The 19,282-nt window shown below is 36.8% G+C and overlaps 1 protein-coding gene across 3 annotated transcripts in view; it reads right to left on the bottom strand.

Annotated features, from left to right (window-relative positions):
- Positions 1-662: 662 nt before the first annotated feature.
- Positions 663-19,282, bottom strand: part of ICOS (inducible T cell costimulator) — a 73,078-nt gene continuing 54,458 nt past the window's right edge. For 2 of the 3 annotated variants that reach the window (XM_041737039.1, XM_041737040.1), the window contains exons 5-8: positions 7,564-7,899; positions 6,772-6,878; positions 5,683-5,767; positions 665-3,483 (exon numbers count right to left, since the gene is read on the bottom strand). In XM_041737039.1, coding sequence (XP_041592973.1) covers positions 3,443-3,483; positions 5,683-5,767; positions 6,772-6,878; positions 7,564-7,899 — 569 coding nt within the window. In that variant the 3' untranslated portion in view covers positions 665-3,442. Of the gene's footprint in view, positions 3,484-5,682; positions 5,768-6,771; positions 6,879-7,563; positions 7,900-19,282 lie in introns of all 3 variants that reach the window. The other variant, XM_041737042.1, reaches the window with a different exon arrangement.

Genomic DNA, 19,282 nt, shown 5'->3' with positions numbered 1-19,282 from the left:
ACTAATGTAACATTGTGTGTCAACTATACTCAGATAATAAATGTGAATATTGCATACATGTATATTGACATATCTACACCTATACACGCATACACATTTACATCTGTGTGTTTGTGTGTGTATCCTAGTTCTGTGCACTGAAGGGCCTAGGAGCTGGGAAATCCCGATAGTAATGAGCATTTACTAATGCCTGGATCTTGGCTTCTAAAACTGTTGCCTACTTGAAGAAAGCAGGACTCTTTGGAGAAATGGCTGATGCCTGCACTGGGATAGGAAAACACTAGCTTAGCCTAGAGTATCTTGTTCTGCCAGAAAGCAAGGATGTGCTGAAAGAATGTTGAGAATGTGGTAGAATGACATCACAAGCAGTTTTACAAGGGCTCCCGCTGGCCTGGAATGGGATATTGTAAAAAATAATGACAGTAACAAATCTTTACCCATTGAATAAAACAGGAAACCATACAGATAAAAATGAACAAATGAATAAATTGAAAATTTGACAAGGAACAGAAGATTTAGAATATTTCAAAGTACCTCCCCATAAACTACTTAGTTTTTTTAATGATTTTATTTATTTATTCATGAGAGACACAGGGAGAGACAGAGACACAGGCAGAGGGAGAAGCAGGCTCCCCGTGGGGAGCCCGATGCAGGACTCAATCCTGGGACCACAGCATCATGCCCTGAGCCAAAGGCAGACATCCAACCGCTGAACCACCCAGGTGTACCCCCATAAACTACTTATTAACTAATTAAAGAGTATTTTACAGTGGAGAAGCTTGACAGATACCATCTTAGTCAAGAGACCAAAATGAACATTATCAGTAATGTATCAAATCAAGATTGTGAGCCACCTGACAGGATGCACAGCATCGTTCTTGGGCTATTTTTGCCAAAGATGGATAACTTGATTTTAATTATCAAGAAACATCAGACTGACCCAAATAAAGGGGGTATTTTACAAAATAACTCTTTGTCATATTCAAGAGCTAAGGCCATCCAAGTCTAGACTGAGGAACTGCCCAGGCTGAAGGATAGCATGAAGATATGACCACTACACAGGGAGATTCTGAATATAATCTTTTGCTATAAAATACATTAGGAGGACACCTGGACAAACTTGAATACGGCTTGGGGATGAGATGGCAGCAATGTCGCTGTGTAAATTTTCTGATGTTGGTGGTTGTATTGTGGTTATGGAGAAAAGAGTGTTCTTGTCTATAGGAAATGCACACTGCTCAGAGGTGAATAGGGCATGAGGCCAGAAACTCACTGAGGAAGAGTCTCTCTGCTAGACTTTCAACTTTTTTATAAGTCTGTGGTTGTTTCAATATTTAACAAAGAAAAAGAAAAAATGAACAACTGTCCTAAGCAGTGGAATACTTTCAAGAAGGTCAAGTTTGTAAGCGCCAGCTACAGCTAAGGTAACCGTTTTCTTCCCCCAAGAAAACACAGTGAGGTATTTTCAGTTGCTGAATATCAAACATTTATTCCTTAGGTTCCTACTACTGCTAAAGTCTATTTTATGAGTAGCTCCTCTTAAAACAAGTCTTTATTTCACAGAAATTGTATCTTTTAATACCTCACTTTGAAATGTCCAGTGCTGAGGATGAGGATGCTTCAAAGCACAGTTTGGACAACCAAGCCAGGTGGACCCCACATGAAGGCTCTACTCCCCATTCCAACCTCCCACCGCCCAGAAAGTTGCAAACAACTCAGGCAACATCTCTGCAGAGCCAACCAGGTTGTCCAAGTCAGCTGGAAAGAGAACACCGTACTTGATTCAAATTACAAATGCAGTACTGTACTGTACACATCCAGCATTACACATGCTTACAACAATATAAGTATGCATAATGACATATCTGGTCTCACTTTAAAAGTAAACTATAAGCAGGCACCAACAAATTTTAAAACTACTCAATAACCTCATTTAACCTAAAGTTAAAAATGTTGCTGCACATACATTGGCTGCTTCAGAAGCGTTGGGCGCACAAATGGGAAGTGAGAAAATATTACAGCTAAGACTAATCACATATTACACACATTTAGGAATCTTTCCAGGCAAATTGTATTCAAAGAAAGACTATCCTGAAGGGCCAGGGCCAGTTTCCAGGCTGAATGAGCTCTAGGAGAGGGAATCATGCTGATGTTCCTTGGCACATTTGTGCTTTTTCCCAGACTCTGGAAGTACAAATGCAGGCAGACTCACTGTGGTCCCCAGAATAACTTCAGCCTCTGGGAACAAGAGCAGCTGGCTGTCCTTGGCTCAGGGGAGCCTCTTAACCCTTGGAATTCCACCCACGTCTGATAGCTGCTCCAGGCTGATGGGGCCATTTCAACCTGTCAAGCCCAGAGGTCAGCGTGGCTATAGTTTAGAAGTGACCTCCCGGAACTACAGCTTTCTGCTGAATGGATCATTGGCTCTACCTCCAAGACAATGCTTGACAGTGAAAGATGGTTTGGGGTTTTTTTGTTTGCAAGTTTAATATGATCTCCAGGAACAGCCTGGCTTGTTATTAATAGCACCATGAAAACATAGATAATGGTAAAAAACAGAATCATAAAATAAAGTCACTCCTGATTCTGGGCAATGTTTTCTACCACTAATGTGGTAGAAACAAGTCAACAAAATAAATCAGTTTAATGAATTTGGGAAAATAAGATGTCTTTCTGGAGCAAAAATATTCTTACAGGGAGAATATAGGCAAATGATATTCATTAGGCTGCAACTAAATATATAGTATTTGTGTTTTGTTGAGAAGTAGAGGGGGAAAATGTAGACCTAGCTCCCTATTCAGAATGTCTGTCAAGTAATCATGTAGGACTATTTTAAAAAGGAAAATTGAAGGCAGATGAAGGCATCTAAACTCTTGGAGTGGGAGACGGGGGTTCAGCAGTTTAAAAAGAGTACCGTGTACTAACATACTATAATAACACCATTTTTCGTCGACGCCTCACAAATAAAATAGCTACTACTTTGAAATATTTCCCTCCAGTATCTGAATAAAAAGGAATGGTCATTCTACGGGAAGAAGAGGTAGTCTGTTAGTGAAATGCAGACAGATACTGACCCTTGGCTACCCATTTGCCTTGCAGATTCAGGACTCTTGGCCTCAATTAAAAAATATCTGTAGATGTGTTTGTTTTGCTGTCTGGTGCATTGCTAGAAGCAGATGTGACGATAGGAATTCCATCCCAGTGAGTTCTATTTGGTAAACAGACACGAGCTGGGCTTTCTATAACTAGTTGCAAGAAGATGTTTTGATAACCCAACAGTACCGAAGCAGCCTGCTAAAATCCCTTTTGACTGATATAGTCACTGGTCCAGATTGAACAAAACACCAACAGAAGATATATGTACTCAAATCAAGTCTGACTCTGTGGTCCAGGATACGTGGGAATCTTGTACTTCAGGTCGGAGGGAACTGGCCAATGTAGTTCATGCCTGGGTGCCACAGAGTTCCAAATTATGAGTCACACCTGTAACAAAATGTAGCATAAAAATTTTAAAAGCACTCTATTCCACTACCCTTCAGCAAGTTTGTCCCTTTCATCTGCCTCTTGTACAAACACATACACACACTCACACACACCATCCAAACTCTTCCTTATGCTTCAAGACTTAGCGCCAGTTCCACACACACTCCATCCAAACTCTTCTTCATGCTTCAAGACTCAGCCCCCATTCTACATTTTCCATAAAGTGTTTCCCAGCCCACTCTTGACTCTCGTAGTAGACCTTACCTGAACTCTACACTTCACAAGTAATTGAGTACTTTTCCCTCTATCACGATTCCACCCTCTATGCAAACACATCAGCTTTCCCAATGACATTATGGACTGCAGACAAGGACTGTGTTGAGTTCCCTCTCCCTCTGCCCAACACAGATTACTCAGCATGGTACTATGGTGCATAATTATCCTACAATAAATATTTGATAGAGGTGCTGAGGCATGTTCTGCTTAGAATTGTGTATGCATAGTGGTTTCAGAATACAGAGGAGAGACCCTACTACACTCAAGAAGCTTACACTCTGGCTATTTTCAGTTATTGTACTTGGTGGGTGGGGTGTGAAACCGCCGACCTCTCATCCCAACCACAGCCAGGATAGACATTTCTGCACATGGTGTCCATTCTAGCACAATAGCCCCACCATGCATTTTTCTGCTTTCCGCCTTGGGGCTTTCTCTAAAGACTTGTGAAACACTGTTTCAAGCATAGAGCATTGCTCCAGGATGCACCAGAGAAAGCTCATGAGCCCCAAAGGCAACCCAAGCTAGTGGGGATGGGAGCCAGTAAATAGATACCCCCACTTATCCTTCAGATCAACTCTGGGAGACCTCCGAACACTTCTCAGAGGTTCTGTGGTCTCCAGCTGAGATCTCAGTAGTGCAACTTTCATTTGCTTTTCTTCCTTGCCTGTCTCACTCTCCCTGTTCCTTCACCCCTTTTTCCTGGAGTCACCTAACAAATTACTTATACTCAAGTCTCTGCCTCATGGTCTGCTCTCAGGGATCCAAACTGAAACAGACACATTATTACAGGCACAGATATTAAAAGAAAAGTGGTGGTTGTTGTTCTTTCAAAAGCAAAGCAATGAAACATAAGCTCTTTGCTAGTGACAAAGCCATGATAGGAAATCTTTTTTTTTTTTAAAGATTATTTATTTATTCATGAGAGACACAGAGTGAGGCAGACACACAGGTGGAGGGAGAAGCAGTTTCCATGCAGGGAGCCTGATGTGGGAGTCGATCCGGGGACTCCGGGATCACAACCTGAGCCAAAGGCAGATGCTCAACTGCTGAGCCACCTGGATGTCCCTATGGTACATCTTTAGGGGACCAAAGGAATCACTGAATATCCTGGGCATCAATTTCTCTCACCCAGAGAAATGAGGAGTTAGACTGAAGGGGCATTTAGCTCCCTTCCCATGCTTCAAATTCCAAGATTACAGAGGCTGTTTATATCCCTTTATACAAGTCATCTCACCACTGAATGGTGGCAGAAATTCAGGGGCTTCTATCTCATTACATCCTTCATCTCATTCCAACCACAAGGGATGCTTCAGACTTTCTAGATGCTCCTCAGCTTAATGACCCTTAAATTGATAATGTTCATTCTGAATGGAAAAAGTCAAAGTCACACCGAACTAGTCTTGTGCAATTATCCAGACTCTCTGAACTTGCACCTTCTTTCCATCAGATTAACACCAGCTTCCCTAACTCTAACTCCTTCCCCTGGGGAGCACCAGCCCAGATCTCTCTTCCAATTCTCTGTCCAAAACCCTCCTACATCTGTTTGTGTATTTCCCATGCCTCACTCAGTAATTTGCACTTCATTGATACCCAATAAATGTTCATCACATGACTTAAAGAACTTTTTACTAAGGAAGACTTAGAATCATCCCATTTTTGAAATATCAATTACTAAACTGCTTTGATACGCCAGTAGCTTATGAATCTTTTGCTTGTTTATTTTTAATGAGTTTTATAGACTTATTGTTTTCAATGTACTGCAGAAAGCACAAACTTAAAGTGAAAAGTCAAATTTTCACAGAAAATCTGAAATTGGACCTTTGAGACATTTGCCCTTCCACTAAAATTTGAAAAAAAAAAAAAAATTCCAGGCTTAATGTGAAGAACACTCTGCTCTGCCCAAAGCCCCAGATGGAGTGGTACCTGTGAGTCCAGGTTTTTTGGCTGTATTCACTGCTGCCATGAACATGTATTCACTGTTAGGGTCATGCACACTGGATCGATATTTCTGGAAGAAAAGTTAAAAACATGGTTTGTCATCTGCTCTTCCTCATCTCCATCCCTGGTTTTTGTTTGTTTTGTTTTTGTTTTTCGTTTTTTTGTTTTCACTCCTCATTGAAGTGATAAGTGACAAAAGTGTTAGGATATGGCTCAGGCTCCTGACCTGCAACTAAGTAGGAAAACAATATGAAAAGGATTTTAAATAAAGAGACTTCTGCTGAATTTCCCGCCTCATTTTTGTTTTTATTGTTCCTTTCTCTGTAGATTTAGCTCATGAGCCCTATCTCACTGTCTTCCCTCTTGTTCTCTCCAAATTCCATGATCTGGCCAATGATCACACTGTGGATATACTTGTACAATATGCAGAATGTTGTAACTTCTTTTCATTGAGAATCTGTATTGTAAAAGACTGAGAAGAATATCCCCCAGCAGAGAGTTTGTTTTGTCATTGTTGAGTTATCTCCCTAGATTTTCTGTGGCATTCTTTAAAAACAGAGTCCTAGCAACTTATCATAGGAAGAAGCTGACCATTTCCTTCTCAGCTACTATTGGCATCTTATAAGACTTTCTCACTGATTATTTAATTGACAAGTTGAGGGAAACCTAAAACTGGTTGTTTCATCTTTGCCCTGACTCTGGAAACTTAAAATCAAATGTGTAGCCTGCATGTAATAATTCTTAGAAATTAGAAGTATCTACTTTTTTATTTTTGTGTTTCAATCTTTGTCCTTTTTTATCCTTTCTTGGCCCTAGCTCCTTTATCTTTTTTGAGTAATAACAATAACAGCTCTCTCTGTAAGCCATCAAATCCTTTTTTAGGCTGAACCAGCTGTAAAATAAATAAGCTTCTCTGCCAAGTTAATAGTTTAATTAGTAGACATATCTTGTGGAAAAGAAAAACTGTCCGTGTTAATCAAATTACTCTGGCTAGAGCAATATGTGCTTTGATGAGTAAATAACTACTGATATTCTTCAATAAAGCAAATGCAAGAAAAAATAGACATCACTCACCTTTTTTGTAAGCCAACAGAGAAATACGCATCCAAAAATATAGACTACAACAAAAGCTGCACATCCTATGGGTAACCAGAACTTCAGTTGGCAGCAAGTCTGTGATTCTGGGTTGGAAAAGAGACATGTTAAGGGAAAACTGAGAAAATCCGATCTCCTCTTTCAGTGCTGAATCACAAGTTCTTTTACCAAATTTTAAAGTGATTTAATCAAAGGAAGCTTGGCTTCATCACAATCATGGAATCCAATAAATTATAAATAACATCATACCATAGCAAGAATTTAAAAGTTAAAACCTAAAAGACTCTATGGACACATATGTTTACAAATGAGTTTAATAGAAAGGACTTTTTGGTCTTTTTTTTGTTTTGTTTTTTGGAGAAAAGTAAGTAGGAATGGTAATGATATAAAACTATTATTTTCAATCATCTCACTTCATTCCACAAACCCCAGAACAAACCAAAACTTTAAACTTTATGTGAAGAGAGGCAATGGCCATTAGGCCATGGATCTGGGTAATTTGTCTTTATTTTTTTCTGATTTCTAATGGCATATGTGTTTTAAAGATGAAATTTTCTATTTCTGACATAGTAGTCTACATGATCAAATTGCATATTACTAATTAATATTAATTATTATTAATCCCCCGCATATTTTCATAGTAAATGATCGCCATCAATTTCACCAAAATGAACTCTACAAAAGGCACTTGTTTACTTGTTTTCATTAGTGAGAAAAGTTGTTAAAATGCAAATGTCCTCTTAAGCCTGAAAAATGAAAATAATGTCTTACCATAAACATTCAAATATTCTCTGCTAATATTTTTTCTCTGAAAAGGAGGAGGATCAAAAATTGACAGTTGGCAGGCATAGTAGCTGGCATGAGAACTGTCCAAGTTATACAGAAAAAAGGAGACACCATCACTGGATGACTGAGATTGACAGAATTTCGGATTCTTGGACACTGTGTTTCCATTTTCCTTTGTCGTAGTGAGATCACAGAGTACTTCTGTCCCTTTCAGCAACTCCATTTTATATTGCGAGACAATCGCATTGAATTTGCATAAAATTTGTACACCTCCATCGTGAAATGTAAACATCTCAGACTTGGTAGAATCATTGATTTCTCCTGGATAAAAAGGAAGAAAACAAAGCAAAAGTGACCTTTTAAGAAGATGTTACTCTAATAACTATATGTGAACACAAAAGAAATCTCTTCAGTCATCACTATTGAACCAAGATGAAAGAATTTACAACCAAAAAAAGAACATGACAAAAATAAAACTGTGCCTCTGAAAAAAACCTAACCAGGGAATACCTGGGTGGCTCAGTTGGTTAAGCATCTGTGTTTGGCTCAGGTCATGATTTCAGGGTCCTGGGATCCAATGCCGTGTCAGGCTCCCTGCTCAGTGAGGAATCTGCTTCTCCCTCTCCCCCTGCTCTTCCCCTTGCTCATGAGCTCTTTCTCTTTTTCTCTCTCTCTACCTCAAATAAATAAATATTTTTTAAAAAGAAAGAAGAAAAAACCTAAACAGAAATTGGCTTGTTGTATATGAATATATAATATGTAATATATTAAATAGTATATTTACATAGTATAATCAGACAGACATGGTACCTGCACTTTCATATTGGGGACAGATGGTGAATACATAATAAACCACCCTAATTAATGCTAGGAATGGAGTGCTATTCAAATAAAGATGGTGGGGTTGGGTTTTAATTTTGTTTTATAGAATCAAATAATGTACTTTTGTTTTTTAAAATTGAAATTGAAGGAAGATTAGCACTTAGTCAAAAAAATGAAGATTTGGGATGAGATTTGGGAATGATGATGTTTTTTAGTGAAAATACATTAAAAAGTGCAAATAGCTTACACTAAAAATGAACTATATATAAATACATATTCATATTATACCCTCCTGACAGCAAAACAACAAATGAATCATCTTCAAGTGATAGAAATGTTTTCTCTGAACTTGATCTACTGAGAATTCAATCAAGATCTGATGATGGCACTAACACCCCAGATTTTTGTCTAATTTTTCTTCTTTTTTTTCAATAAAATTTAAGCTTATAGGAAGCCAAAGGTGTTTTAGAAGCTACATAGAGATCACATGAAAAAGGAACGGAAAAAGGTTTTAGCCTACTTGCATATTCTGAGTTACTGGGTTATAAGTTCAAACTGCTCTCTGCTTTCCTTTTTTCTTTTTCTTTAATATAAAAGTTTCTCACTGAAATTTTTTGGGAAAACTATTAGCTTGACAGTTTTTTTTGCTTCAGTTTTGGAATCTGTCTATATTCTTGAAAAGAATATATAACAGGTATAACAAATGTTTAGAGGAAAACAAAGTTGCCCACCCCTACAGTAAAATAGAAATGCCATTTACGTATATTTGCTCTTTACCTTCCAGATATATGCTTTATAGAGAAAACATATTATTTTGTGTTCTGCTATTGTCATTTAATGGTAAATTATAAATGTTCCATTTTTTACATAGTTGTCACAAGTATCCTCTTTAATAACTATTAGGACATAATATATAATTTGTTAAGGCATTTCACTAATGTTGAATACTATGGTTGTTTTTAGCATTTTGTTTTTATGACATGTGGCCAAAATGTTTAAACATGATTACAACACTATGGATTGTTATATTGCTTTCTGAAAGAACTCTAATTTGTGAGAGGACTAGCATTATACAGGTGGATTCATTTGCCACAACTCTACTTGCACTAGTTGCCATAATTTTATTTAAGACTTAGCATAGTTATTTTTCTTAATGTCTGTAGGCTTTAATTTATAGCTCTTATATTACAAGGGAAATATATTTTCAACTTGGGGATTTGGTTGTGAAAATACATACAAGTATTCTAATTTTTCAGTTATGGCAGCCCAGATCCAAATAAATTCCCACAACAAAACAACCAACAATGCTGAACAAAAGGTCCAAAAATATTATTAAAAGGCTTAATAAGATTTAAAAAAAAACTCCCACAAATAAAAGGCTTAATAAGATTTCACAAAGAGGAGAAATTGGTAGGTTAAATTTGAAGAACCAGAACCCAGAGCAATGAGAGCAGAGTTTAGAAGTTGCTTTTACTTTGAGAGTATTTGCTGTTCTGCTTAGGTTCAAAGTTTTGTCTTTATGTCTCAACTCCCAGAGTCTGTGAAGTGAGAAATCTAGTAGAAGAGCCTCTCGAAGACCTCTCCTCAATAAGTTGGGATCTCAAAGGGTTTCCTTCTTGGACTACGTTAAGGCAGAAGAAAACCAGCCCTCATGCAGATTATAGCTCACCTTCAAATCACTTCAGTGGTCCAGAAAACCTAAATCTTTGAATTTTGTTTACAGTGATTTTGGATTATTATTTTAACCCTTATGCTTTTGATAGTAAAAATAAAACTACTCCAGGAAGAAAAGATTTATATCTTAGCCTCAAATCCTATCTGCAAATAGGATTTAAGAACAATGACATGCAAGGAAATAAAACAACAGAAACAATTGATGACAGAAACCCTCCAAAAAACCATATATTTGAATTATCAGATCCCCAATATAAACAATTAACTTACTGCATTTAAAGCAATAAAAGATAAACTTGTAAAATAAATAAATAAATAAAAGATAAACTTGTAATAATATCTAAAAGCACAAGAAACTTAAAAAAAAAACAACTAATTTGAAAAAGAATCAACTAGAACTGGCAAAAAAAAAAAAAAACTATGATTAAAAGTCAATGGATAGGTTCAAAGCATATTAGAGCTAAAGAGAGAATTGGTGAACTAGAAAATTAGGTTAGAAAAATTATTTGAAATGCAATCCACATTCAGATTTAAGAATCCCAACAAATCAAAAGCAAATTTTTTAAAGTATGCACATTTAGACATATAATGAAAAGCCTAAGAGCTGCCAGAGAAAAGAGACTGATGACCTTCAAAAAAGGAACTATTAGATTGACGGGTGATATCTCAACATTAACAATAAAAAGTAAAGTGAAAAATAGTAAAGGTATATGTAATGAGAAACTTCGATAAATGATGCATGCATGTTATTTCGTGCATAATGACTAAAAGAATAGAAACAACATATAACCTAAGTGGACATCACAAAATGCAGTCTAGTGGTTTGGGATAAAGGGAAGGAAGTGTTGGAATCAGGAAGGAAAACACCGGGGTGGGAAGGCTTCTGGGTGCCTTATTTCTTGAGCTGCAGTGATTATGAGAGTAAGGTAGAATGCCTTATAATTATTCATTAAATTGTATGTTTATGTTCACCTTTCTGTATAGATGTTTTGTTCTAGGATAAAAAAAATTTTTAGGCATATAGAAGGAAATAGTACTTGTTTCACTTTAAAAATAGAGAAAACAATGAAAGTAAAAGGCAAAAAGGACAGAACTGAGCATGAGCATAGGTGTAGTCTACATTAGATTAAAAGGAAAGTTTTTTTGTGTTATTTTTGTTTTGTTTTTTTGCTTGGGGACTTATTTACCTGAAATTAAATTATGTTGCATGACTATTATTCTGATGTTTATGTCTCTATAGTCTACTGCTGATGATAAAATCAATGAGCTTGTTCTCAGTTTCTTTAGAAACGTTCAGAGCACATTTCCCAAAGACTTTAGAATGACAGCAAGTAAACCACAAAGAGATCTTGGAGCAAAAGTGACTGTGGCCCCCATATAAACATGTAGACAGAGATGCTTGTCTTGTGTTTCTGAAGATGTTTTGTCAGCAGCTTCGCTTCTCTGCCCTGTGCCCTCACTATGACCCACAACCTCACATAAGATGAAATGTAGTAGCACTGCAGAGTAGTGGAAGTGCAATGCAGTGATTCCCAAGGAAACAAGAGGAAGGGGGTCCCTGGGTGGCTCAGTGGTTTGGCGCCTGCCTTTGGCCCAGGGCGCCATCCTGGAGTCCCGGGATCGAGTCCCGCGTTGGGCTCCTGGCATGGAGCCTGCTTCTCCCTCTGCCTGTGTCTCTGCTTCTCTCTCTCTCTCTGTCTATTGTGAATAAATAAATAAAATCTTTAAAAAATATATTTTAAAAAAAAGAAGAAGAAACAAGAGGAAAATTCTGGCCTTGCCATGAGCAAGTCTGTGACTCTGGTACCCCTCTGGACTACAGTCTCTTCATCTGTGAATTGAAGAAGTAAGACCAAAACATAAAGTTCTTTCCAACGCTTACTCTCTAAGGATCCATAATCAAAACATATCCAGATGAGACTGCGAACAACCTAGAAAGCTTATTACTTTGTTGTTGTTCCCATAATTCTCTCTGGCCCAGTATCTTATGGGGATATTCCAAGGAATCAGGAGAAACAAAAATGAATTATACATTCACATTGCCTGTGAAAGTATTTAGGTAGGGCTAGGAAGAGTGCCTACATCTTTCTTGAGTGATAGTGCCAAAGGCATGTGCCATTGACAGCAGAAGAGTAACTGGGCATTCCAGAGTCTCCTTTCTGCTGGATACTATCTAACCTGTTCATTTTTTCATATTTAATCTAAAAACTTTAATCTAAAAACTAGGTGATATTCTTACTATTAAATGTTGTGATAAGACACCTGGCTTCTGTATGTACCTATTGCTTAAGCTTTTCATCTGGAAAACAATTTGACAACTCTAAGCCTGCAATTTGAATGTTTTCATTAAAGGAACCAGGTCCTATATTAAATTAGTTGCTTCATAATTACTTTGGCACCTGTAGAACAGATAGGCTCAAATATCTAATTATAAACACTCCTTAGCCTTTGATGACATTAAAAAAAATAGTATCAAAAGGAGATCATCCCTATTGCCAGGGCTAAAGCATTAAGTGAATGGCAGATAATTTAAGGGAAATCTGAATATATTAGTTTCTTATAACTGCAGAAACAGCTAGAATCTTTTCTCCACCCTCCCTGGATGTTCTCATCTCCAAATCTAACATTAATCTAAATCAAGAATGCTGTATCCTAGCACCAATTTTTATAGCTAGTGTTTGTTTTGGTTAAGTATCCAGTCTGTTTGGTCAGTTCTGCTGACATACTACAAGTTAAATTTGTGAGTATTAGCCTCAGCAATCAACCTCTTCTTGTTCTTTCTTCTTTTCTCTCAGCTTCATTTTTTTTCACGTGCAACCTCTTAATATAAAATCACCCTCCAAAATATCCCTTCTCATAGTCTTTGATATGTTACTTACCTTCCCTAACATCCCACCTCCCTCTCCAGTACTCATAGGTGCTCATAGACACTGCCTATGTTTCAGACACCCCAAAAACACCTCCTCCACGTTTGTGTTTCCTGTAACATGATTCAACTTCCACCCAGCATCAAAAACAATCAGACCTGGTAAACTTAGAAATTATACGGCAAGTCTAATTCTTTTGTGTACAGACATCTGAAGACCCAAACAGGTTAGATTATTTGTCTAAGGTCATACAACTTCTTGGGTGCATAAAAGATTCTGGGTTCACTCTAAGGTTGAAGTGCACGAGCAACAACCATGGGAAGTATAATGGAAGCAGGCAACCACATGAGGCTAGACACTTCATGATTACTATAGACTCTTACAGGATCACATTAAAATCTGTTTACAGGAAGAAAGCCTAATTTCCTATACCTGTTTTATGTCTGGTAGTTATCCACTGCTCCTGCATCTAAACTTCAATTGGGCCAAAACAGCATCATCTCTCTGTAGGCCTATAAGGGTTTCCTAAATTTCTGTTCTCACTCCTGCCCATTTACTATCTATTTTCTTCAGGGAAGCCAGAATGATCTTCTGACATTCACAAATGGTGTCATTGCCCTGATTATAAAACATACATAGAATAAAACTTAACTCCTTAGCCTGGTGTCCATGCCTGCATGACCTACCCACTTCTCTAACATCATTTTATTCCAGACACTCACTACACTGAAGTCATACTGCTCTTCTTTCTATCCCTCAAATGTAAGCAGCTGTTGAATATGTCACTTTTTCACCTGGAATATTCTCTCCAATCTTCACATGACTGCTTCTTACTTCTTCTTCTTACTTCTTGACCACTCAATCCAAAGTACACCCCAATGGAATTTTCTATCATATAACCTGAGATAAGGTATTTATCAATGTCTGAAGTTATCTGGTTTATTTATTTGTTTATTGTCTGACTTCTCCACTATAATATCAGTCTTCAAATCAGGCACCTTGTTGATCTTATTTACCAATCCATCCCAAGTATCTACAATAGCACCTAGTATGTATTAAGTCACAATAAATATTTATTGGATGGATGGACAGATGAATAAATGAATATGTAGATTTCAATGATGTTATAAATCTGGCGGGGGATGAATAGAAAATACAATGTAAAAACCAAAAAGGCTCTCAGAAATGATCAGTTAAGCCTTTCATTTTATATTTATATTTACCAAGATAGAATGGGGGCAGAAAAGTGAGTGGCTTGCCCAGGATTAAACAGAGCTCATAGCTGGGACATGATCCCATGAGTTGCCTTTCTTCTGGAAACAAGTATGTGCAAATGTATAATCAAGCAAAATGTATAATTAATCAATCAATCCCCTGAAATGAAATGTCAGATTCTAATGAAAATTCTGAGTTTCAAAGACGCAGGTTCTTTATCTGTAAATATTCACTAGGTTCATAAAGATTTGTTTAGATGATTGATGATTCTCTTAACTGTTTTTTATCTATAGAGGAGAGGACAAGTTTAAGCCTGGTTGATTATTTAGATCCTCCAGAGAGCATACTCCTTAAATTTTCCCAATGTATGGCCACAACACAGGCCCCTGGACCAGTGATTTTTCTAATATATCCAGATAGTTTGTAATCACAGCATGTTAGTGACTTGTGATAAAATACCATTTTGTATCTTTCAGCATTTAATATATTATTAAAAACACAATAAGAATATATTCTCTTGAGTCCTGGTGATGGGTCTTAAAATCTGAATATTAAGTATTAGTCTTAGTTTTGCTATCATATCTATATACCTCTTGTTGGTACTCTTTAGATTATAAGTACTCTAGAAAACAGGTACTGTGTCTTCTTAATCACAGACTATCATGTCTAAAGGGTACAATCTTCTCAATAGAGGTTCAAACCTGTTAACTGCTGCTAACTATGATTTTTATAACCTTACTTTATAACCTTACTTACTTCAAGAGTAAGTTCAGAATCTTTACATTAGGTGATTTCTTTAGGTTTCTAAATTGTTTAAGGGATAAGAACATTCGTATCCATAGGGCAGGGGCAGTGTGTGTGGCGGGTATTAAAAATAAACAAACCTGGGAAAAAAGATCATTCACCTGAGAATTGTAAACTCAGAAGAGTTTATTTGTAAATTGGTTCTTTTAATATTCCATTTCTTCAGTATAAGGTGGTGTTGCTAGAACCCATCCTGCCAGGACTCTTTATAAGCAGTTATATTAGCCCCAGTTGAAAACCTTTTGGTAAAAACATGTTAGAAAACCCACACAACTGCAGCATGTGAGACAGATCAGCAATTCAATTTCATTCTCCTCAATTCAGACTTCTAACCACAAACCTCCACAAAGATCTCAGAGTGATAGAAAGATAAGATCTCCTGAGTTCGCAATTATTGATAGTGCTTGTTAAACATATTTTTCTGTAATCAAACAATAAACTTTAGCTTAGCACAGCTCATGAATGTGACATAAGAGATGAAGCTCTAAAAATTGCAATGTTTATTTAGGTTTTGCTACACTAAGAAATTTTGGCTTTTTAAAAAAAATTTGCATTTACCACCTTTTTTTCACCTTTCTTAGAAGCATTGTCATTTCTTATGAATCTACTGGCTAAAACTTTTAGAATCCTGATTATGGATTTTTATACATGCATCATTTCTATGCTTACATTACTATTCAAAGGCATCCGTACTCTAAAGAGTTGATTGAAGTCAGCAAGGAGGATAGGCAAAATAAGCCCAATATGATCTAAATTCTTAACATTTATAGAAAAGAAAGACAAAAATGTAAAGAAGAAAAGTGAGGAGAAAATAAAAAAGCCATAAGAGCATACAAACACACACACATACACACACTAAATGTATGAGTTGTTTCTACTCTCCAAGGAACTTTGTGGGCTGGTGGGAGATAGGGTAAAATAACCCTTGGTCCTCTAAAATGTGCATCTTACAATGAAACGTCGGGACACCTGCACCCCGATGTTTCTATCAGCAATGGCCACAATAGCCAAACTGTGGAAGGAGCCTCAGTGTCCATCGAAAGATGAATGGATAAAGAAGATGTGGTTTATGTATACAATGGAATATTCCTCAGCCATTAGAAACGACAAATACCCACCATTTGCTTCAACGTGGATGGAACTGGAGGGTATTATGCTGAGTGAAATAAGTCAATCGGAGAAGGACAAGCAGTGTATGTTCTCATTCATTTGGGGAATATGAATAATAGTGAAAGGGAATATAAAGGAAGGGAGAAGAAATGTTGGGAAATATCAGGAAGGGAGACAGAACATAAAGACTCCTAACTCGGGGAAACGAACTAGGGGTGGTGGAAGGGGAGGAGGGCGGGTGTTGGAGGAGAATGGGTGACGGGTACTGAGGTGGACACTTGACGGGATGAGCACTGGGTGTTTTTCTGTATGTTGGTAAATTGAACACCAATAAAAATTAATTTAAAAAAATAAAATAAAATGTGCATCTTACTATATAATAAGAAAAAAAAATGGAAGACTGATTTTCTTCTAGTAAAAACTTTCTTCCTGAAAATGGAAGAATGCCAAATAGGTTATAAAACTTTGCAGCAATATTCATGAAGTAGTTAATTTGCAAACAAGTTATTTTGTTAGTTAATTCATTGTCATTGATTTGAAACTGTCCTACCAGGGAAATCACATGAGATTAAATGAACCCAAGTCTCTACCACAGAAGGGGAGGGAGAAAGAATGTTATTGGCACCCAAGAGTATCCACATTACTTCCCATCCCTCAGCGGCCAGGTAAAGCCCTTTGGGCACATAAACAAGGCATTGGCTGTGTGAACTTGCTACATTTAAGGCTCCAGCTCTCATCTCTACTCCAGTAACCCACACCTTTATCTCAGCCACCCCTTCCCTTGGCTCCCATCCCTAATTTCCAATTTCCTTTCAACACTTCTATCTGATTTCTTCTGATAGATAAAGAGTAACATTTCCAACCTGAACTCTCAAACCCAAATGCTGCCATTTAAGGGAGTCAGTAGTCTAACCCCTTCCCCTGACTCTCCTGATCCAACTGGCTACCAACTCCAGCTGACTCTGGCTCAAAGACATCTCTTGAATTCAGTTGCTTTTCTCTAGTTCTGTTGCCAATCCAGGATCCTTTTATGTCTTCCCTCATCTGTGGAATCTTCTTAACTGGCCTTCTTAAGAACAGTCTCTCCCCTTCCAAGTCCATCCCCCATGCTGCTCCCAAAATTGTGTTCACTTCCCAGCTTAAAGTTTCTATTATATTGTGGCTTATGAGATTAAAAAAAAAAACAATTGTGTTAGCTTGACACAAACTCCTTTCACAATCTGTGAGCCATTTATGTTCAAGCTGTACTAAACTTTTTGGTCATTCTTCTCACATCTTTAAACTGTTCCCATAAACTAGAATATCCTAGTACTTCTTTATCTTCCTAGAGAACCCCATTCATTCTTTAAGAATCATTTTTGATTGGTCTCCAAGACTCCAAAGACTCCTATCTCTATCCTCTCAATAACACTTTATTTATGCCAATATATTTATAATGCATATCAGCTTGGATCATAATTGTGTTGTCTGTCTTTCTCATTTAAACCTGAGCTTCACAAGGATAAGTACTGTAGTATGGTCACCTAGGACCAGGAATGTATTAGAAGCTCAATGAAATAAATGAATGCTTAAAAAAACATGGAGGCTGAGCATGGTTGGCAAATGTCCCATAGTGGACTAAAGACAAGAATAAGAAAAGTAGAGCAAGAGATTCTGTTTACTGGATATTGGAGAATACTTATTTCCCAGGCCAAAGGCAAAGACATAAACTGAATGATGCCCAGCCAGTTCTCTGAAGCCTAATAGGTCAGGAAGTTAAATAAATAGTTCTAAGTCTTCAAAAGCTTCCAAATAATAATAGAACAACTTGTAAGCATTGAGAGTTTCTCATGCATTGGATACTGTGTTAAATGCATTACATTAAATATACAATTTGATGTACATAACAGCCTTTTTATGTCAGATTTTCTATTTTAATGGAAACATTTTCTATTTTGAGGAAACTGAGGCTTGAATAACTGCCCCCAAGATTATTGAGTTAATATGTGAGTTCATAATATGAACTTAGACAGTATGAGACCAGAATCCATATTCTTAAGGAGTCTTTTAGTCCAATAATCTAGTCCAACCCTTAATTTTTTAGAAGCTAAGGCACAGAAGCCAGAGACTTGCTGAAAAAGGAAAAGAAAAAAAGAATCTTTTAACATTAAATTTGTCTGGGAAGTTATATTCATGTATTTCTTTCCTTCCAGTGTATTGGGTATATTAATGTCTCGAGTACTTGAAGTACTATTTACATTGATGCCACATATGTATTCTGTGATTTGAGAAGTTATCATACACCAAAAATATATTAAAAAATTTCTTACATATGAAATTACTTTGTGCTGGACACACTCATTTCTCTAGACATCCTCATTCATCAACCATATGTGTTGAGCTGCCCTATGTATTTGAATCTGCAACACAGTCTAGTTCCTTGCTCTGACAAGGTCTAAATTCTTAATGGTTATTTTGAAACTTATCTGCCTGGAGACATGTAAAAACATGGATTCACATACACAAACTTTCATCATTAAATAAGTACAAATGAGTACTATGAGATTTTTTGCTTTAGACCTACATAGTACAAAATAAACTTTAATTGTGAGTGCATTACAGATTTTATTTGTTTATTGTTGTTTTCCATGAATGGATTTTTTCTGGTGCTGAGTTCTAGGAAAATATAAATGTTGGCTGCAAAAAGTTGGATTTCTCAAATTAAAACACTACATTTAAGTGATCTCCAATTGCTTGTTGAAGGTGCCATGCTTACGTCATCATGGCTCAGACGAACAAAAGATTCTATCAGAATGAGTGGTTGACAGAACCAAAATTCTTGAGTCTGTCAACCTCCCTAAAGGCAACTTAATTTTTCTTAGGTTTTCCTCAAGCAAAGTAGAAGCAGGCATCAATATATTATATGTGACCCAGAGGAGGTCCATATTCCCAACATTTGACTCTAAATTCACAAATCTTGGTCTGTTTTGATCAGCCTCACATGCTGAACCAATGAAAAAAAATCACGTTTTGACTAACGGTTTTCATTTGCATTATATATTTTCTACATACTTATTAAGTTCCACTTTCCAAAATATATTTTTAAATTTTCCTAAGGTTTCAAATGCCAAAGGTCTTATTTTACTTAAGATGACCAAAAAGTGCCATTTGAAAGATCCAATTTATTAGAATAGCAGTAACATAAAAATGCTTTTTATGAAGTAAATGTGAAC

Source organism: Vulpes lagopus, chromosome 22, assembly GCF_018345385.1.
Source record: "Vulpes lagopus strain Blue_001 chromosome 22, ASM1834538v1, whole genome shotgun sequence".
NCBI classification, from domain to species: domain Eukaryota; kingdom Metazoa; phylum Chordata; class Mammalia; order Carnivora; family Canidae; genus Vulpes; species Vulpes lagopus.
Note: the sequence above shows the minus strand (reverse complement) of the source record. Positions and strands in the feature narration are given on the sequence as shown.